The 24545-nt window shown below is 33.9% G+C and overlaps 1 protein-coding gene across 1 annotated transcript in view; it reads right to left on the bottom strand.

Moving 5' to 3' along the window:
- The window catches only part of LOC142235690 (cyclic GMP-AMP phosphodiesterase SMPDL3A), a 329846-nt gene that overhangs the window by 264482 nt on the left and 40819 nt on the right, over positions 1-24545 (bottom strand). The window contains exon 4 of the mRNA XM_075306949.1: positions 21063-21274. Coding sequence (XP_075163064.1) covers positions 21063-21274 — 212 coding nt within the window. The remainder of the gene's footprint in view (positions 1-21062; positions 21275-24545) is intronic.

Genomic DNA, 24545 nt, shown 5'->3' with positions numbered 1-24545 from the left:
GACAACAACTCTTTAACGACTGTACTACAATGTATTTATATTAGTTTTTGATAATAAGTGAAATATACACAGATAAAAAAAGTTTGAGAATGAATTAATTAAAATACAATTTAGAGGACGATGTGAAGAAGTTTTAAGATACCTTGCCATCGACAACTGTTACCATAACCCAAGTAATTCGATTGTGGATGACAGAAGTTTCTACGCAATCCATGGTGGAGGGTACATAAAAACGGCCGTATATGCTTGTTATACCCTCCCCATAGGATGGGGGATATATTAACTTTGTCATTCCGTTTGTAACACATCGAAATATTGCTCTAAGACCCCATAAAGTATATATATATATATATATATATATATATATATATATATATATATATATATATATATATATATATATATATATATATATATATATATATATATATATATATATATATATATATATATATATATATATATATATATATATACAGTTGTGCTCAAAAATAATAGTAGTGCTGTGCTGAATTTTTTCTCCTTCTTCTATCCTTTCCACTAAAGGTTTATTTTATCTTTGTTTTTACTATATCATTGTTTGGAGTGAGCATAATAAAAAAATACCGTTGGTTTAACTTCTGATGCTATTGTTGTTGTAAAAAAAATTGGCATAAGAAGAATCCCTTTGCAAGCTCCAAAGCACCACGGTGCCACGTGGTGCAATGGTTAGCATGCCCGCCTATATATATATATATATATTTATGTATATATATATATATATATATATATATATATATATTTATGTATATATATATATATATATATATATATATATATATATATATATATATATATATATATATATATATATATATATATATATATATATATATATATATATATATATATATATATATATATATATATATATATATATATATATATATATATATATATATATATATATATATATATATATATATATATATAATATATATATATATATATATATATATATATATATATATATATATATATATATATATATATATATATATATATATATATATATATATATATATATATATATATATATATATATATATATATATATAATATATATATATATATATATATATATATATATATATACATAAATATATACATATATATATATATATAATATAGGCGGGCATGCTAACCATTGCACCACGGTGGCACGTGGTGCAATATATATATATATATATATATATATATATATATATATATATATATATATATATATATATATATATATATATATAATATATATATATATATATATATATATATATATATATATATATATATATATATATATATATATATATATATATATATATATATATATATATATGTATATATATATATATATATATATTATATATATATATATATATATATATATATATATAATATATATATATATATTCGGATCGATTTATCTGTGGGCTATATACTATAGACCGATATGTACCTACTTAGGCATGGTTGTTAACGGCCATATACTAGCACATGTACCAAATTTCAACTGACTCGGATTAAACTTGCTCCTCCAAAAGGTTCAAAAACCAATCTCGGGATCGGTTTATATGGGGCTATATATGATTATGGACTGAAATGGACCAATTCCTACATGGTTGTTGGATACCATATACTAACATCCACGTACCAAATTTCAACCCGAATCGGATGAATTTTGCTCTTCCAGGGGGCTCCGGAGTTCAAATCTGGGGATCGGTTTATATGGGGGCTATATATAATTATGGACCGATTTCGACCAATTTTTGCATTGGGTGTTTGAGGCCATATATTAACACCACATACCAAATATCAACTGAATCAGATGCATTTTGGTCTTCCAAGAGGCTCCGGAAGTCAAATTTGGTGATCGGTTTATTATGGGGGCTATATATAATTATGGACCCATGTGGACCAATTTTTGACTGGTCATTAGAGACCACATACTAACACCATGTACCAAATTTCAGCCGGATGAAATTTTCTTCTCTTAGAGGACTCGCAAGCCAAATCTGGGATCTGTTTATGTGGGGGCTATATATAATTATGGACCGATGTGGACCAGTTGTTGCATGGTTGTTAGAAACCATATGCTAACACCATGTACCAAATTCAGCCGGATCGGACGAAATTTGCTTCTCTTAGAGGCTCGCAAGCCAAATCGGGGGGATCGTTTATATAGGGGCTATATATAATTATGGACCGATGTGGACCAAGTTTTGCGTAGGTGTTAGAGACCATATGCTAACACCATGTACCAAATTTCAGCCGGATCGGACTAAATTTGCTTCTCTTAGAGGGCTCCGCAAGCCAAATCGGGGGATCGGTTTATATAGGGGCTATATATAATTATGACCGACGTGGACCAAGTTTTGCGTAGGTGTTAGAGACCATATGCTAACACCATGTACCAAATTTCAGCCGGATCGGACGAAATTTGCTTCTCTTAGAGCTCCGCAAGCCAAATCGGGGGATCGGTTTATATGGGGGCTATATATAAATAATTATGGAAAGATGTGGACCAAGTTTTGCATATATGTTAGAGACCATATGCTAACACCATGTACCATATTTCAGGCGGATCGGACGGAATTTGCTTCTCTTAGAGGGTCTGCTAGCCAAATTTGGGGGTCCGTTTATATGGGGGCTATACGTAAAATTGAACCTATCTGGCCCATTTGCAATACCATCCGACCTACATCAATAACAACTACTTGTGCCAAGTTTCAAGTCGATAGCTTGTTTCGTTCGGAAGTTAGCGTGATTTCAACAGATGGACGGACGCACGGACATGCTCAGATCGACTCAGAATTTCATCGCGACCCAGAATCTCACACAAATAGGGTCTTAAGCAATATTGTGTTTACAAACGGAATGACAAAGTTAATATACCCCCATCCTATGGTGGAGGGTATAACAGGTTGGCTGATAAGTCCGGTGTCTGACACATTTGAAGGTTTAATACTAGCGTCGCTAGTATTAAACCTTCAAATGATTCGTGTCAAAATTTGACGTCTGTAAGTCAAGTAGTTGTGAGATAGAGCGTCTTTTGTGAAGCAACTTTTGTTATTGTGAAAAAAATAGAAAAAAGAATTCGTGTTTTGATAAAATACTGTTTTCTGAAGGAAAAATACGGTGAAGCAAAAGCTTGGCTTGATTATGAGTTCCGGAATCTGCTCCAGGGAAATCAACAATTATTGATTGGTATGCAAAATTCAAGCCTGGTGAAATAAGCACGGAGGACGGTGAACGCAGTGGACGCCTGAAAGAGGTGGTTACCGACGAAAACATCAAAAAATCCACAAAATGATTTTGAATGACCGTAAAAATGAAGTTGATCGAGATAGCAGAGGCCTTAAAGATATCAAAGGAACGTGTTGGTCACATCATTTATCAATTATTTGGATATGCGGAAGCTCTGTGCAAAATGAGTGCCGCGCGACCTCACATTTGACCAAAAACAACAACGTGTTGATGATTCTGAGCGGTGTTTGCAGCTGTTAACTCGTAATACACCCGAGTTTTTCCGTCGATATGTGACAATGGATGAAACATGGCTCCTCGACTACATTCCTGAGTCCAATCGACAGGCGGCTGAGTGGACAACGACCGGTGAACCGTCTCCGAAGCGTGGAAAGACTCAAAAGTCGCTGGCAAAGTAATGGCCTCTGTTTTTTGGGATGCGCATGGAATAATTTTTATCGATTATCTTGAGAAGGGAAAACCATCAACAGTGACTATTATATGGCGTTATTGGAGCGTATGAAGGTCGAAAGCGGGGCAAAACGGCCCATTTGAAGAAGAAACAAGTAAGGAAAGTCTAAAGTCGGACGGGGCCGACTATATTATACCCTGCACCACTTTGTAGATCTAAATTTTCGATACTATATCACATCCGTCAAATGTGTTGGGGGCTATATATAAAGGTTTGTCCCAAATACATACATATATATATCACTCGATCTGGAAGAATTTGATAGACTTCTACAAAATCTATAGACTCAAAATTTAAGTCGGCTAATGCACTATGGTGGAACACAATGTTTGTAAAAAAATATGGGAAACGTTTAAATCTGAAGCAATTTTAAGGAAACTTCGAAAAAGTTTATTTACACAGAAAAAAATATCACCAAAATATTTCCAATTAAAAAGTTAATTGAAGTTGAAATTTTTTTCAATTAATAAATTAATTGGTACAATTAACTTTTTAATCAAGAGAGAAACATTAAGTTAATTTAGTCAATGATTGAAAATTTAAAAATTTTTAATTAAAAATTTAATTGATACAATTAACTTTTATTCAAATTCGGAAGACTAAGTCAGTTAAAAAAGTGATGAACATTTTTTTAAATTTTTAATTAGATTTGTTTTTTTTTTCAAACAATCAATTGTTAATCCAAATAAAAATTCTGAGCCAATTCAGAATGTAATTGAAAATAGTTACCTTTTTTAATTACAAAATTAATTGAGTTTTGCAATCAACATCAATTAAATTTTTAATTGAATCAATTAAAAAATTAATTGAAATTTGGTAATGAAATCAATTAATTTTTTAATCAAGAATTTTTTCTATGCCCAATTAAAACTGTGATTGATACTATCATTTTCGTGATTGAAGACATTTCAATTAAAAAATTAATTGGATCAATTAATTTCGTGATTGAATCAGAAACAAATTTTTTTGTGTGTATGATTTATCGCTCGATATATATGTATTAGAAGTTTAGGAAAATTAGAGTCATTTTTACAACTTTTCGACTAAGCAGTGGCGATTTTACAAGGAAAATGTTGGTATTTTGACCATTTTTGTCGAAATCAGAAAAACATATATATGGGAGCTATATCTAAATCTGAACCGATTTCAACCAAATTTGGCACGCATAGCTACAATGCTAATTCTACTCCCTGTGCAAAATTTCAACTAAATCGGAGTTAAAAATTGGCTTCTGTGGTCATATGAGTGTAAATCGGGCGAAAGCTATATATGGGAGCTATATCTAAATCTGAACCGATTTTGCTGATATTTTGCAAGTTTTTCGAGACTCATAAAATATTCGGATGTACGGAATTTAAGGAAGATCGGTTGATATACACGCCAATTATGACCAGATCGGTGAAAAATATATATGGCAGCTATATCTAAATCTGAACCGATTTTTCCCAAAATCAATAGGGATCGTCTTTGAGCCGAAATAGGACCCTATACCAAATTTTAGGACAATCGGACTAAAACTGCGAGCTGTACTTTGCACACAAAAATACATCAACAGATAGACAAACAGACAGACAGACAGACAGACAGACGGACGCTAAATCGACTCGGAATTTAATTCTATGACGATCGGTATACTAAACGATGGGTCTCAGACTTTTCCTTCTTGGCGTTACATACAAATGCACAAACTTATTATACCCTGTACCACAGTAGTGGTGAATGGTATAAAAAGTGTTGTTCCGCCTTCCAAAAATTAGAAGGTCGTTATAATCGTTGTATCGCTCTTGAAGGGAACTATGTTGAATAATAAAAACTTATTTTGACAAAAAATGTGTTTTTCGTTGTTAGACCGGGGGCTTATCAGACAACCTGTTAAAAACCTACAAACATATTTTTTTTTTACTTTTTCGACTTTTATTATCTGTTATTTATGTGGGATAAATGAATATTTTATTTCAAAATGTAAAAATGTGCCCGGTATCATTATCTTAACTGATTTTATTTTTCAATTTGATTATGCGCTCAATTTTAATCAACTTTTTAATTGGAAATAATTTTAATTGGAAATATTTTTTCTGTGTAGCCTCCGCCCATGTGGAGGAACTTACAATTTAGAAGACAGTGCTAAGAAGGTTTAAAATATCTTGCAGTTAGGTTAGGTTAGATAAGATGGCAGCCCGATGTATCAGGCTCATTTAGACTATTTAGTTCATTGTGATACCATAGTGGTTCTCTCTTATTATCGTGATAAGGGAGAAGTTCACCATTTGGTATAAAGCTGAACTAAGTGAGACTGAAATATTACGCTGCCGCTATACCTAACCTAGCCTATATATTTGCTTATTCATTTTTTGTTTAATTGACTTAAACCCGTAGTATAAATATTGATTTAGTTTCCACTCTTTAGTTTGTGTAGCATACACTTGATAGCTTCTACTATGTTACTAGAAGAACTCTTTTCCAACGTTTGTATTTGGACTTTGAATTTTTGTTTTAGTCTAGTCAACATACATTTATACACCCTCAAAAAAAATCGCTTCTTTAACATATGTTCCAAACATATTTTGCAGGAAGCACATATATTATTGGATACTGCCGAAATATTAATATGTTTATTTTATGTGAACATATTATATGTTTGGAAGCATTTTGAGCCCAAAAAATTATATGCTTGGAAGAATTTTCCCCAAAGAAGATTGTGATCATTCCCTCAAATAATTTTCACTTCCACGAAATTTTTAGTTCTTGGCACCTTTTTCTGTAATACAAATAATGTTGAAGAAATTATTCAATTTTATAATTTTTTTTTAATTTCGCCTGGGCGGAGAATCGAACCGAGGCCCATACAGTTTGTAAGCCAACACACTATCCACTGGGCTACGTAGTAGTTATAGTCACCAGTAGACAATTATCGTTACAAGTTACATACTTTGCAGCGCCCACGAGCCCATGCAAACATAACATTATTTAAAAGAAACATACATTTGTTGGCCACGTGGAGCAGTGGTTAGCATGTCTGCCGTGCATGCAAAGGGTCGTGGGTTCAATTCCTGCTCCGACCGAACCAATTTTTATACCCTCCACCATAGGATGGGGGTATATTAACTTTGTCATTCCGTTTGTAACACATCGAAATATTGCTCTAAGACCCCATAAAGTATATATATTCTGGGTCGTGGTGAAATTCTGAGTCGATCTAAGCATGTCCGTCCGTCCGTCCGTCTGTCCGTCTGTCCGGCTGTCCGTCCGTCTGTGGAAATCACGCTAACTTCCGAACGAAACAAGCTATCGACTTGAAACTTGGCACAAGTAGTTGTTATTGATGTAGGTTGGATGGTATTGAAAATCGGCCATATCGGACCACGTTTACGTATAGCCCCCATATAAACCGATCCCCAAATTTGGCTTGGGGAGCCTCCCGGAGCAGCAAAATTCATCCGATCCGGTTGAAATTTGGTACCTGATGTTAGTATACGGCCTCTAACAACCATGCAAAAATTGGTCCATATCGGTCCATAATTATATATAGCTCCCATATAAACCGATCCCCAGATTTGACCTCCGGAGCCTCTTGGAGGAGCAAAATTCATCCGATCCGGTTGAAATTTAGTACGTGGTCTTAGTATACGGTCTCTAACACCCATGCAAAAATTGGTCCATGTCGGTCCATAATTATATATAGCCCCCATGTAAACCGATCCACAGATTTGGCCTCCGGAGCCTCTTGGAGGGGAAAAATCCATCCGATCCGGTTGAAATGTGGTACCTTATGTTAGTATACGGTCTCTAACAACCATGCAAAAATTGGTCCATATCGGTCCATAATTATATATAGCCCCCATATAAACCGATCCCCAGATTTGACCTCCGGAGCCTCTTGGAGGGGCAAAATTCATCCGATCCTGTTGAAATTTGGTACCTGATGTTAGTATACGGCCTCTAACAACCATGCAAAAATTGGTCCATATCGGTTCATAATTATATATAGCTCCCATATAAACCGATCCCCAGATTTGAACTCCGGAGCCTCTTGGAGGAGCAAAATTCATCCGATCCAATTGAAATTTAGTACGTGGTGTTAGTATATAGTCTCTAACAACCATGCAAAAATTGGTCCATATCGGTTCATAATTATATATAGCTCCCATATAAACCGATCCCCAGATTTGACCTCAGGAGCCTCTTGGAGGAGCGAAATTCATCCGATCCAGTTGAAATTTGGTACATGGTGTTAGTATATGGTATCTAACAACCATGCAAAAATTGGTCCATATCGGTCCATAATTATATATAGCAAAAGTCATCCGATGCGGTTGAAATTTGGTACATTTTGTCAATATATGGCCTCTAACAGCCATGTAAAAATTGGTCAATATCGGTCTTTAGTTATATATAGCCGATGACTTATTACACAAAAATTGGTCCATATCGCCAAAAATAATCTACCAAAACTTTATTTCCATAGAAAATTTTGTCAAATTTTATTACTATAGAAAGTTGTGTCAAAATTTCATTTCTATAGAAAGTTTTGTCAAACGTTTATTTCTATAGAAATGTTTGTCAAAATTTTATTTCCATAGAAAGTTTTGTCAACATTTTATTTTTATAGAAAATTTTGTAAAAAAATTATTTCTGTAGAAAATTTTGTCAACATTTTATTTCTATACAAAATTTTGTCAACATTTTACTTCCATAGAACATTTTGTCAACATTTTATTTCTATAGAAAATTTTGTCAAGTTTTTATTTCTATAGAAAATTTTGTCAAAATTTTATTTCTATAGAAAATATTGTCAAGTTTTCATTTCTATAGAAAATTTTGTCAAACTATATTATATACGTATTTAATCGGCCTTTTTTTGTTTAATATATACCCCGTATGGGCTAACTTACAATTTAGAAGACAGTGTTAAAAAGTTTTACGATACCTTGCCATCGGCAAGTGTTATCGCAACCCAAGTAATTCGATTGTGGATGACAGCCTTTAGTAGAAGTTCCTACGCAATCCATGGTGGAGGGTACATAAGATTCGGCCTGGCCGAACTTACGGCCGTATATACTTGTTTTTTTTGCAATTTAGTCATTTATACTATATTAAATTTTTATAATGAAACTTCAAAATGTGGGTTATTAAAAATTTACAGTCCCCACATACATAAAATTCTCCTCTCAAGGTGAAAACACATGCTGTTTTTTTTTTCAAATCTCTATGCTCTTGGTTCCGAATGTCTCATTCTAATATTCAAATTAAATAATATTTAGACTTAAGCATATAAAATTTTTGGCCTTATCATAAATCAGTTTTCCGAAACAACATACAACCATTTCACAGAAATTGTAAACATACACAGTCTTACACAAGTTTACATACGGTTTAAGAAATTGTATTTTCTTTAATTATTAAAATATAATAAAATATGCATATATATGCTTTAGATTTTGTAAATTAATTTGAAAAACAAAGTATTTGTCCATTTTCAAGAAGATGTTTTTAGTTTGGATTATAAACAACAACAAGAAACATGTTTAGTTATAAGGTAAAAACCTCAAGGGTATGTAAACTTATGTGAGACTGTGTATATATGTTTGCTCGAAATTTGTAAATTTATATATGTTTACATTCACACATATTATTTTTATGAAACATTCATACCCCAAACATAATATATTTTAACATATTAACATATGTCTCCCAAACATTTAGTGTTAGTTTAGGAACATTACATGTTGGCACTTAAATATATTGTGTTTAAAAATTGTGTCCGAAACACATTTTGTTTATATCAGAACATATGAAAAACATATTTTTCTAACAGTGTATCTACTCTGTGGACATGTGGGCGATACATATATCCAACGAATTTTAACAATGGGCTAAACCGTGTTTAATTTCAAGACGTTATGGAAATTCCACAAATAACATGTATTGTACGTGTAATTTGTTGAATTTAATCTGGGAATAAGGATATGCGATTAGCCCACATAAAAGTAATGAAAAAAGCTTCAATTGAATTTTAACTACAAACAATAATCATATTTTTCTGAAGAAGCTTAATTTTCGACTTAGCATATTATTAAATTACGAAAAGTATGTGCACAACACTATAGATGTATGTGCCTTATTCGCTGAATATCCACAAAATCAATTTTCGTTAAAGGCACTTTGCAATTGAATACCTTTTACCCAGGGATGCTGACTTCAACACAATAATCGAAGAATGCAATGTGAACGATTACACCCTAAACCGAAATGTTTAAGGCCAAGGATCCATAGAGTGGGTCGTTTTACTTTTTGTCCTTGTATCCTTCAGGTAAAACACAGTTCGTTCAGGTGTAACACTACATTAGTAAACAAATACGGGAAATATTTCAATCTAAAGCAATTTTTATGCAACTTCACAAAAGCGCATTAATGATTTATAGGTCGATGTATACGTGTTAGAGGTAGAGGTGGGCACGTGAGTAATATTTTACTCACGCAAACTCACGACGGAAAATCGCACAATATTGTTTGGTAGGACTTACGCACACTCACGAAAAGGAAATTTGTACTCACGCACGAAAATGTTGTGACTCACGAAAAGTACCGTGACACAGGAAAAATATTGTGACTCACGAAAAATGTCGTGAGTAATTTACCTTAGGGATCATCACTGTGGTATCACAATGGACTGAATAGTCTAAGTGAACCTGATACATCGGGCTGCCACATAACCTAACCTAACCTAACCTAACCTACCTTAAGGACCTGTCTGAAAACATGGGCATGATTAAAATCAAGAACGTTATTAAACTCTTAACACCCTAGATGTCACTAAAATTGTAAATGAATTCGTGAGCGAACACTCACGTCATTGCCATTTGCGTGACTCACAACTCACGCGTGAGTCACGATAATTTCGTGTCATCTGCACACCTCTAATTAGAAGTATAGTAAAATTTGAGTCACTTTTCAATTTTTCGACTTTGCAGGGGTGATTAGACAAAGAAGATATGGATATTTTGGTCTTTTGTGCCCAAATCGGAAAAACATATATATGGGAGCTGTATCTAACTTTGAACCGATTTCAACCAAATTTGACGTGCATATTTAGATTGTTATTTCTACTGTGCAAACTTTAAAGAAAATCGGAGTAAAACTTTAGCTTCTGAGGACATATAAGTGAATATCGGGCGAAAGATATATATGGGAGCTTTATTTTAATCTGAACCGATTTCAACCAAATTCGGCACACTTTAGGATACAACTTTTTCTTTTGGGGTCGTATAAGTACATATCGGGCGAAAGATATATATAAGTGCTATATCTAAATCTGAACTGATTTCTTCCAAAAACAATAGAGTTCTATTCTGACCCACAAACAAGTATATACAGCAGAAAGTTATGCCGGGCCGAATCTCAAATACCCACCACCATGAATCAAATATTTCTCCTTTGAAATTTCAGCGGAGTTTGATGACAGATATTCTCCCAAGCAGAGCAGTTCAACCAGTACACTTCCCGAAGATAACTTTAAAGATTTTACTTATGCAGACTAGATTAGATTCTGGATTTTGTTTGAGTTTTAGAGGAATCTTTAACATTTATTGTATGTGTGCAAGAAACTGATGAAATAACCCCTTGATTTTAAATCTGAAATCTGCATGTTTTCATCCCCATTATTTAAATACCTGTAGATTTCTAATTGCAGGCAAATTGGATAACAACTACGGTTTCTATAAGCTCAAGAATTAAACTCGGGAGATCGGTCTATATAAGGGCTATATTAAAACATAGACTGATACTCACCATTTTTGGCACACCTCTTTATGGCCCTAAAATACCTATAGATTTTCAATTTCAGGCAAAGTGGATAAAAACTACGGTCTCTATAGGCCCAAACCCCAAATCGGAAGCTCGGTTTATATGGTGACTATATCAAAACCTGGACGGATATAGTCCATCTTCGAACTTGACCTTCCTGCAGACAAACGACGAGTTTTTGTAACATTTCAGCATTATTGCTTCATTATTGAAGACTGTAGCGTGGTTACAACATACATCCAGACAGACAGACGGACATGGTTATAACATATCGTTTTAGAATTTCTCCCTGAGCGGAATGACAAACTTATTATAATCCCGTCACCATTTTATGGTGGTGGGTATAAAAACATTTGAAGTCGATTGGACTATAACTGCGACCAAGACTTTGATCACAAAACTGTGTTCACAGACAGACGCACTGTGGTTCCAAATCTGTAACTTTTGAACGGATAAAGATATCAACATAATTTTTTCTGTATGTGAAAGCTGAAGTGTTTTCCTCTAAGTATGCAAATTTGAGGGTCCCTAGGTTAGGTTAGGTTAGGTTAGGTTAGATTATGTGGCAGCCCGATGTATCAGCCCGATGTATCAGGCTCACTTAGACTATTCAGTCCAGTGATACCACAGTGGTGAACTTCTCTCTTATCACTGAGTACTGCCCGATTCCATGTTAAGCTCGTTGACAAGGTACCTCCTTTTTATAGCCGAGTCCGAACGGCGTTCCACATTCCAGTGAAACCACTTAGAGATGCTTTGAAACCCTCAGAAATGTCACCAGCATTACTGAGGTGGGATAATCCACCGATGAAAAACTTTTTGGTGTTCGGTCATAGCAGGAATCGAACCCACGGCCTTGTGTATGCAAGGCGGGCATGCTAACCATTGCACCACGGTGGCTCCCTAGATTTGCTTGAAGTAGTACAGTCAAGTGTGCAAAATTTGGTGGAAATCGGTTCAGATTTACATACTCCCATATATATCTATTGCCCTATATACACTTACATGACCACCAGAAATTAAATTTTCACTGCGAGACCACAGTTTTACTCCGATATATTTAAAATTTTGTACAGGTAGCATAATTAACATTCTAGCTACGCATGCCGAGTTTGGTTGAAATCGGTTCTGAGTTAGATATAGCCCCCATATATATCTTACGCCTCAGAAGCCGGCTCTAAAAGCCGGATTTTTTTTTTCTCTGATTTGCTTCAAATTTCTTCTTTGCACAAGAAGTATATTTGATAGTCTCGTCAAGTGTGCCGAATTTGATTTAAATCGGTTTATATTTAGGTATAGCCCCCATATAAACGTACATTTGCAGAAATGCATTATTTTATCCGAGTTAGCGACGTTTAGTGCAAGTTTTGGAGCTTTCGGCTAAGCACAAGTATAAATATAATACATCGTTGGAAAGCTCTTTGAGAGAGCGGGTCACGGAACAATATTTTTCAAAAATTCCGATTTTTTGGGAATTAAAAATATGAATTGAAACCTTAATAACTTTTGAATTAATTGTAATATCATTATGATTTTTATTGATTTTTGCAGGAAAAAATTTGTTTTCAGAAATATTGCTGAATATACCATTCCCAAAATTGGTATTAAAAATCCCCAGAGTGGGGACATATATTGATAAACACGTTTTTTTTTGTTATTTGCATATTTCTCAGCTTAGGATGTTGAAGCCTTTTACAGTTAGTTAGTGGACACATAGGGCTTTTTAGAAAACAGCTTAGCAATCGGTGCTTTGCCGAATGAGAATTTTTGAAAACCAAATTTTTTCTTTTTGAAAAATTGCAGATTTTGGGAGGATAAGAACTCATATACTACTTGATCAACATGGCCGATAAAAGCTTAAAACGTATCCTTATTTGGTGGTCTATAAGAAACAAGTAAAAAAGGTTGGCAGAAATCTATAAAAAAAATGTTAAGACAGAAAGAATGTATGTGCTTTTTTCAAAAAAAAAAAAAAAAAAAAAAATGGTCAAAATTCGATATTTTTTTGAAATTCTAATCTGTAGACTTTACAACTTTTAATCTAAAGCACATGGGCACTTTTTTCTATTTTTAGAATTCAAAGAATTTTGTAGGGAATGCAGTTAAGAAGAAATATTACGAATCTCTTCAAAAACAGAACTTCTAGGTTCAAAATACTGAGCCCACTTTGTCACAATTTGCAAAAAAAAAAAAAAAAAACAGTAAGGAATGTCTAAAGTCGGGCGGGGCCGATTATATTATACCCTGCACCCCTTTGTAGATCTAAATTTTCGATACCATATCACATCCGTCAAATGTGTTGGTTGTTATATATAAAGGTTTGTCCCAAATACATACATTTAAATATCACTCGATTTGGACAGAATTCGATTTCGACAAAAATGGTCATAATACCAACATTTTCCTTGTAAAATCGCCACTGCTTAGTCGAAAAGATGTAAAAATGGCTCTAATTTTCCTAAACTTCTAATACATATATATCGAGCGATAAATCATAAATAAACTTTTTCGAAGTTTGCTTCAGATTTAAACGTTTTCCATATTTTTATACCCACCACCATAGGATGGGGGGTATATTAACTTTGTCATTCCGTTTGTAACACATCGAAATATTGCTCTAAGACCCTATAAAGTATATATATTCTGAGTCGATCTGAGCATGTCCGTCCGTCCGTCCGTCCGTCCGTCCGTCTGTTGAAATAACGCTAACTTCCGAACGAAACAAGCTATCGACTTGAAACTTGGCACAAGTAGTTGTTATTGATGTAGGTCGGATGGTATTGCAAATGGGCCATATCGGTCCACTTTTACGTATAGCCCCCATATAAACGGACCCCAAAATTTGGCTTGTGAGGCCTCTAAGAGAAGCAAATTTCATCCGATCCGGTTGAAATTTGGTACATGTTGTCAGTATATGGTCTCTAATAACCATGCAAAAATTGGTCGACATCGGTGCATAATTATATATAGCCCCCATATAAACCGATCCCCCGATTTGGCTTGCGAGGCCTCTAAGAGAAGCAAATTTCATCCGATTCGGCTGAAATTTGGTACATGGTGTTAGTATATGGTCTCTAACAACCATGCAAAAATTGGTCCACATCAGTCCATAATTATATATAGCCCCCATATAAACCGATCCACCGATTTGGCTTGCGAGGCCTCTAAGAGAAGCAAATTTCATCCGATCCGGCTGAAATTTGGTACATGGTGTTAGTATATGGTCTCTAACAACCATGCAAAAATTAGTCCACATCAGTCCATAATTATATACAGCCCCCATATAAACCGATCCCCCGATTTGGCTTGCGAGGCCTCTAGGAGAACCAAATTTCATCCGATCCGGCTGAAATTTGGTACGTGATGTTAGTAGATGGTCTCTAACAACCATGCAAAAATTGGTCCACATCGGTTTATAATTATATATAGACCCCATATTAACCGATCACCAGATTTGACCTCCGGAACCTCTTGGAAGACCAAAATTCATCTGATTCAGTTGAAATTTGGTACGTGGTGTTAATATATGGCCTCAAACTCCCATGCAAAAATTGGTCGATATCGGTCCATAATTAAATATAGGCCCCATATAAACCGATCCCCAGATTTGACCTCCAGAGCCCCTTAGAAGAGTAAAATTCTTCCCATTCGGTTGTAATTTGGTACGTGATGTTAGTATATGGTATCCAACAACCATGCAGGAATTGGTTCCTATCAGTCCATAATTATATATAGCTCCCATATAAACCGATCCCCAGATTTGACCTCCGGTGCCTTTTGGAGAAGCAAAATTCATCCGATCTGCTTGAAATTTGGTACGTGGTGGTAGTATATGATATTTAACAACGATGCCAAAAGTGGTCCATATCAGTCCATAATCGTACATAGCCCCATATAAACCGATCCCGAGATTTGGTTTTGAAACCTCTTGGAGGAGCAAATTTCATCCGAGTGAGTTTAAATTTGGTACATTGTGCTAGTATATGGTCGTTAACAACCATGCCCATATCGATTCGTAATTATTTGTAGACTTAACTATACATAACTTTTTTGTCTAATATATACCATGTATGGACTAAATCACAATTTAGAAAACGATGTTAAGAAGTTTTAAGTTACCACAACCCAAGTAATTCGATTGTGGATGACAGTCTTTCGTAGAAGTTTCTACGCAATCCATGGTGGTGGGTACATAAGATTCGGCCTGGCCGAACTTGCGGCCGTATATACTTGTTTTTTACTAACATTGTGTTCCACCCTAGTGCATTAGCCGACTTAAATTTTGAGTCTATAGATTTTGTAGAAGTCTATCAAATTCTTCCAGATCGAGTGATATTTAAATGTATATATTTGGGACAAACCTTTATATATAGCCCCCAACACATTTGACGGATGTGATATGGTATCGAAAATTTAGATCTACAAAGTGGTGCAGGGTATAATATAGTCGGCACCGCCCGACTTTAGACTTTCCTTACTTGTTTATTTCTTGGTTTTTTTCATATTTTTAACAGGTAATTTTAACTGTTTTTGTTTCAAATAGGTTAAAAAATGAGTAAGAATTCATAACATAGTAAAACTCATTTAAATTTTGTCGAAAAAAATGCTAAATCCAATCTGAAAAAAATTGTGAATTTTTAAAAATATTTGATGTCAAACGTTTCCGACAAGCGTTGGAATCCATTAAAAATTATAAAAAATTATAAAAACTATTTATTTCACAAATTATCACAGAATTTGTTAATTTACATCCAAAACATTGAATTCGGATCACACCTAAAGAAGTGATGCAAATTCAGTGCAACGTCTGTTGAAATGGAGGACTTCCGTCCTATGACAAGCCCATGTTAAATTCATCGCTTCTGCGTCAATTTTGCGCCACTTCCGGATCCAAAAAGAACATTTCCATTACTTTTTTGACGACTCTTTTTTTGCTGGGTAACTATTGTTGAACAAAAATAGTTCTTCTTCGAAACATGTGATCATGTGCTGTTCTATAAATAGACACTCTTGACTGTATGTGTTAATGAATACATGCAATCAAGCAAGAAAAGAATAAACAAAATCACATTTGGTTGTTGGTGAGTATAAGAGGTAAGTGGCCCAATGGATAGTGTGTTTGGTTAGAAAACTGATGGTACGCAGTTCAATCTTCCGTCCGGACAAAAGGTACAATTTTATAAAACGACAAAAATAAATTTTAATAAATGATTTGTACTAAATATAATATAACATGTAGAAATAGGGATGCAATAACTCAAATCCCGCCCCTTGAGGTCTCCTTGCTCCAAGACACCGGGTGGTCTAGCAAATCCAGAACATTGATTTCTTTCGTTTTTAATTTTTTTTTTTACAATTAAATTAGAAAATGTTGAACTTAGTATGGGTACATGCTTCTTTAGCGACATACGAAGTTCAATATTAACACTTGTTAGTTAAAACTAACTCGCTAATGGGTTCACTCTTCTCTGAGTGCAGTGTGGCGCAGGGTATACAAATGGAAGTAACCAATTGACGCCTTAAAAATATATACACCCAAAGAAAATTTCATTAAAAGTGTTTTTTTTTTTCTACCAGTGTATGCCTAAGGTGAAACATAATATATTTGAACAATACTAACAATATTTTGTTTGGACCAATATGCTTGAAGCAGAATGTGTTTGCACTGATAGAAAAATGTTTCGTACTATTAACGTACGGGCTTCGTTGATTATTTTTCGTTAATATAACGAAATTTTTCGTAATAAGAACGAAAGTGATCATTAATACAACGAAATAAATCGTTAAAAGACAGTTTTGTGTTTTGGGTTTTCGTTATATTAACACACATTTCGTAATATTACGAATAATAACTTTGTAATTTTTTCAACAATTAGAATAAAAAATTTTTCCAAGATGAAATTATTGTATGTTAATCATTTGCACATAGAGAGTAACTTTTGGCAACTTTTAGCCCTTAAAACAGTCGTTTTATATACTCCGAAGCTGGAATTGAAAAGTTCATGAAATATGTTCATTAATAATACGAATGGGAGTTTGAGTATTTCTGCCTCTCCTTACTCTCTCTCCCTCTCTCTCTCTAAAACGTCTCTCCATACTCTCTCTCTCTCTAATACGTCTGTAGCGCCTCTGTAATTTGTACATAGCCATGTAAGCATGGCAATAAGCACATGTTTGCGTGTGCGTCTTGAAAAACAAACGATAAAAAGTTCTACTGAAAACTTGTCTGATGGACAAACCTTAACAACATTTACGTTCTTTTCGCTGAAGAGTGCACAGGCTCATTACAGTTTCGTTGTGAATAATAAACATAGATGGTGGATGAGACAAATTGGTGTTTTTTGTATATTCGCAAGAAATTTAGTGTAAATTTTTAATCTTTAGTGAAAATGCCTCGGGGAAATGAACTTTCAGATGTAGAAGGCGGAACAATTAGCGTAATGAACCTTGGTTGCAAAAAAATTGGATAAATGGACACGGCGATACGATTATCATTTTTATGCCCTCACCCATAGGATGGGGGTATATTAACTTTGTCATTCCGTTTGTAACACATCGAAATATTGCTCTAAGACCCCATAAAGTATATATTCTGGGTCGTGGTGAAATTCTGAGTCGATCTAAGCATGTCCGTCCGTCCGTCTGTTGAAATCACGCTAACTTCCGAACGAAACAAGCTATCGACTTGAAACTTGGCACAAGTAGTTGTTATTGATGTAAGTCGGATGGTATTGCAAATGGGCCATATCGGTCCACTTTTACATATAGCCCCCATATAAACGGACCCCCAAATTTGGCTTGTGATTGCTCTAAGAGAAGCAAATTTGGTACATGGTGTTGGTATATGGTCTCTAATAACCATGCAAAAATTGGTCCACATCGGTCCATAATTATATATAGCCCCCATATAAACCGATCCCCCGATTTGGCTTGCGGAGCCTCTAAGAGAAGCAAATTTCATCCGATCCGGCTGAAATTGGGTACATGGTGTTAGTATATGGTTTCTAATAACCATGCAAAAATTGGTCCACATCGGTCCATAATTATATATAGCCCCCATATAAACCGATCCCCAGATTTGGCTTGCGGAGCATCAAAGAGAAGCAAATTTCATCCGATCCGGCTGAAATTTGGTACATGATGTTGGTATATGGTATCTAACAACCATGCAAAAATTGGTACATATCGGTCCATAATTACATATAGCCCCCATATAAACCGATCCCCCGATTTGGCTTGCGGAGCCTCTAAGAGAAGCAAAAGTCATCCGATCCGATTGAAATTTGGTACATGGTGTTGGTATATGTTCTCTAATGACCATGCAAAAATTGGTCCACATCGACCCATAATTATATAAAGCCCCCATATAAGCCGATCCCCAGATTTGACCTCCGGAGCCTCTTAGAGGAGCAAAATTCATCCGATCCGGTTGAAATTTGGTACGTGGTGTTAGTATATGGTCTCTAACAACCATGCAAGAATTGGTCTATATCGGTCCATAATTATATATAGGCCCCAGAAAAATCGATCCCCAGATTTGTCCTCCGGAGCCTCTTGGAGGAGCAAAATTCATCCGATCCGGTTGAAATTTGGAACATGGTGTTAGAATGTGGTCTCTAATAAACATGCAAGAATTGGTCCATATCGGTCCATAATTATATATAGCCCCCATATAAACCGTTCCCCAGATTTGATCTCCGGAGCCTCTTGGAGGAGCAAAATTCATCCGATCCGGTTGAAATTTGCAACGTGGTGTTAGTATAAGGCCGCAGTCCATGCCAAAATTGGTCCATATCGGTCTATACTTATATACAGCCGATCCCCAATCACACAAAAATTGGTCCATATCGGTTCATAATCATGGTTACCACTCGATCCAAAAATAATCTACCAAAATATTATTTTTATAGAAAACATTGTCAAAATTTCATTTCTGTAGAAAATTTTGTCAAAATTTCATTTCTGTAGAAAATTTTGTCAAAATTTTAATTCTATAGAACATTTTTTCCAAATTTTATTTCTATAGAAAATTTTGTCAAAATTTTACTTCTATTGAAATTGACAACATTTTCTATAGAAGTAAAATTTTACGTACCATGCAAAAGTCTACGTGCAAAAGTCCATGTCGGTTCGTAATTATTTGTATACTTGCCTATACATAACTTTTTTGTCTAATATATACAACGTATGGAATAACTCACAATTTAGATGTTAAGAAGTTTTAAAATACCACAACCCAAGTAATTCGATTGTGGATGACAGTCTCTCGTAGAAGTTTTTACGCAATCCATGGTGGAGTGTACATAAGATTCGGCCTGGCCTAACTTACGGCCGTATATACTTGTTTTTTTTTTTTGTCTTAGAAATAAAAGACTTTGTTTAAGTGAAAGTCACAATATATGATTACTAAATTACTAATTTATCCATAAATATTATTTCCTACTTTATATAAATCATATTTCAAAGATCTTAACAAAAAATAATACACTACCAATGACTACACTCAAATGCAATAATTGGTTGGGTTTCATTAATATAACGTTTGTGTTCATTTATAAAACGTTCGGCTTTCATTCATACAATGAAAAAACTGGATTCATACAATGAATGATTTTCATTCAGACAACGTATAAGCTGCCTGCATCCATACAATCAATAAATTTCATTCACACAACGAATAATATTAGTTAATAAAACGAAAAAGCTACGTAATAGCAACGTAATTATTCGTTAATACTACGAAATGTATTCCATAAAGGGTTTCGTAAATATAACGTGAAACTACGTTGTTATAACGAAATGCTACGTTGGCTGACTTTTAATGAAGAATTTCGTTAATACAACGTAGAAATGCATCGTATTAACGAAACTTTTTCTACCAGTGTGGGAGTATATGTTGCAGAAGCGATTTGTTTGAAGATGTACAAGCCCAAGAAATCAAACCGGAAGATAGGTTTATATGGGGCTATACCATACCATTTGTCAAGAAGTATGGCGATGACCTTGATTTAATATGAATGATGTAATAATAAAATTTTTGAAAATGTTTAAAATAACCGTTAGTTTTTCATCAGACCTCTTATATGACCTTAGTGTTATGCAATATAAATACAGATTAAACAACTTTGATTTACGACCAATTTTATTTTTCATTCTTTATTCTTCGACCCGCTCTACTTGACCTAGCTATACTTTTATTAAAACTTTACTTGAGTTACCAGTTAATACAGTGGATTTTACTGGAGTATGAAGAGTTGTGAGTCCAACTGCAAGTGAGTGTACAAATGTTTACTTAGGCAAAATGAGACCAGCAGAAGAAGACAAAAAAAAAACTGTGCAAGCAAAAAGGAGATACACTGGAAATATGGACCCGAACATTCCCACACACACACCATCACTTACTTGCATTCACACATGAAAGTGGAAGTATTGTGACCATGTGTATATGTGTAAATGGGTCGTTCTGTGATATATGCATGTTAGTGATATGAAACAGTTTTACCTTTTTCGAATGTATGCAATGCTTCAGTTGGCAGCCAGTGTCGCCACAGATCGCCCATGTGCCGGAAATTCGTTGTTGTACCATCCTCATGTCCTAATACCGGAAATACAAATTGCGAGGAGAATGTTCGGCCAAGCAAATCGGTAATGTTGCGCAGGATTTCCAATTTTTTCATTTCGGACATGGGTCGTGCTGAGTGAGATAAACCATCTCTGAAATTGAAAATAGAATGAAAATACATTTAAAGAGTGATACAGACACATTCACACACACACACACAAACATAGATATGTAGTACAGAGGTTAAATTGAATATAACAATAGGGACAAGCATTGAAAGCACTTGCCAACAGGAGTAATGACGATGACTAGATGAAGTGCAAAACAAATGACTAAAAAAACGTAGATAAAGTAGAACAGAAACAATTATCAAACGACATATTCAATCCGTCCTATAGCCATCGCAGATAAACTTTAGCATGGCTTGTATGGGTATATTTGCTGTGAAAACTGATAGAATTCAAATCAATCACAATTTTAATAGAATTTCAATTGGTTTTAATTAATTACCTTTTAAAATTAAAAAAATCCTCGATTTGGAAATATTTATTTATTTATTTATTTAATATATATATATATATATATATATATATATATATATAATATATATATATATATATATATATATATATATATATATATATATATATATATATATATTATATATATATATATATATATATATATATATATATATATATATATATATATATATATATATATATATATATATATATATATATATATATTATATATATATATATATATATATATATATATATATATATATATATTATATATATATATATATATATATATATATTATATATATATATATATATATATATATATATATATATATATATATATATATATATATATATATATATATATATATATATATATATATATATATATATATATATATATATATATATATATATATATATATATATATATATATATATATATACGGGCGAAAAAGACTGTATATACGGGCGAAAAAGACTGTTTATACCCTGCGCTACACTGTGGAACAGGGCATTATAAATTAGTGCCTATATTTTCAACACCCGGAAGCAGACGAGACAGACACATGATGTATTGCAAATTTTGTTCAGGGCCGTTCGCTGAGTCAATCTAGACATGTCCATCTGTCCGTCCGTAGCACCGACATATATCTGTCGAGCGATATGAACCCAACGGGAAATGGATCGGCCACATATGGCCACCGTAGTTCACAATTCCACTCCGATATACTTGAAATTTTGAACAAACAGTACAATCGATATTTTAACAATGTGTGCCAAATTTGGTCAAAATCTGCTCAGATTTAGACAAATCTCCCATATATGAAATTTTCCGATTTGGATAAAAATTGCCAAAATACATAATACAGATATCAGTTTAAGTCCGATAGTCTTCAAATTTGGCATAGGATATTTTTTTCGGGATAAAGGCAATCGCTATTGGTTTCGCAAAAAAAAATCGGTTCAGATTTAGATATAGCTGTCATATATATTTACCACCGATCTGGTCATAATTAGCGTGTTTATCAACCGATCTTCTTCAAATTCCTTATATCGAAATATTCTATGAGTCTCAAAAAAACTTGTCAAATATCAGCCAAATTGGTTCCGATTTAGATATAGTTCCCATATAACATATATCCTGCGCCTGATATGTACTTATATGGTCCCAGGACCCAGAGTTTTATCCTGATTTGCTCACAATATTGTACAAGAAGTACAATTAATATTGTCGTCAATTGTGACAAATTTAGTTGAAATTGGTTCAGATTTCAATCAAATTTTGCACACTTGACTAAGTGTTATGTTTGTACAAAATTTCAAGTAAATCGGTATGAAACTCTGGCTGCTGGGTCCATATTAGTGCATATCGGGCGAAATATATATATGGGAGCTATATCTAAATCTGATCCGATTTCTTCCAAAATCAATAGGGTTCTATTCTGACCCAAACTAGGAACATGTGCCAAATTTGAAGGCGATTGGACATAAATTGCGACCTAGACTTTGATCACAAAAATGTGTTCACAAATGTGTTCACAGACAGACGGATATGGTTATATCGACCCAGGGACCCAGCCCGAGCATGTGTCTATCTCGTCTCCTCCTGGGTGTTACAAACATATGCACTAACTTATAATACCCTGTTCCACAGTGTGGCGCAGGGTATAATTAATAAAATAGTGCAAATTATTTAAATTTTGGAAAAAAGGCTAAATCCTTTCAACAAAAATTGCGATTTTTTAAAAATATTTGATGTCAAACGTTCCAGACAAGCATTATAATACATTAAAAATCATAAAAAAAAATTTAAAAAATATTTATTCGCCAAAATATCACAAAAATTCTTTATTCACATCCAAATCACTAGATTCGCATCACACCTTAAGAAGTGATACAATTTCAGTGCAACGTCTGTTGTAATGGTGGACATCCGTCCTATGACAAGTCCATGTTAAAATCATCGCTTCTGCGCCAATTTTGCACCACTTTCGGATCCAAAAAGAACATTTCCACTACTTTTTTGGCGGCGCTTTTTTTGATAGGACTGTCTTCCACAATCGAATTACTTGGGTTGCGGTAACACTTGCCGATGGAAAGGTATCTTAAAACTTCCTAACACCGTCTTCTAAATTGCAAGGTAGTCCATACGTGGTATATATTAAACTAAAAAAGGCCGATTAAATACGTATATAATTAAGTTTGACAAAATTTTCTATAAAAATAAAATTTTAAAGAAAGTTGTATAGAAATAAAATTTTGACAACATTTTCTATAGAAGTAAAATTTTGACAAATTTTCAACAGAATTAAGATTTTGACAACATTCTCTATAGAAATAAAATTTTGACAAAATTTTCCATAGAAATAAAATTTTGACAAAATTTTCTATAGAAATAACATTTTGACAATGTTTTATATAAAAATAAAATTTTGGTAGATTATTTTTGGCTCGAGTGGCAACCATGATTATGACCCGATATGGACCAATTTTTGTGTGATTGGGGATCGGCTATATATAACTATAGATTGATATGGACCAATTTTGGCATGGTTATTAGCGGTCATATACTAACACCACGTTCCAAATTTCAACTGGATCGGATGAATTTTGCTCCTCCAAGAGGCTCCGGAGATCAAATCTGGGGAACGGTTAATATGGGGGCTATATATAATTATGGACCGATATGGACAAATTTTTGCACGGTTATTAGAAACCACATACTAACACCACGTTCCACATTTCAACTGGATCGGATGAATTTTGCTCCTGCAAAGGGCTCCGCAGGTCAAATCTGGGGATTGGTTTATATGGGGGCTATAAATAATTATGGACCGACATAGACCAATTCTTGCATGGTTGTTAGATACCATATACTAACACCACGTATTCA

This window comes from Haematobia irritans, chromosome 4, assembly GCF_050003625.1.
Source record: "Haematobia irritans isolate KBUSLIRL chromosome 4, ASM5000362v1, whole genome shotgun sequence".
NCBI lineage: Eukaryota > Metazoa > Arthropoda > Insecta > Diptera > Muscidae > Haematobia > Haematobia irritans.
This window is presented reverse-complemented; position numbering and strand designations above follow the sequence as displayed.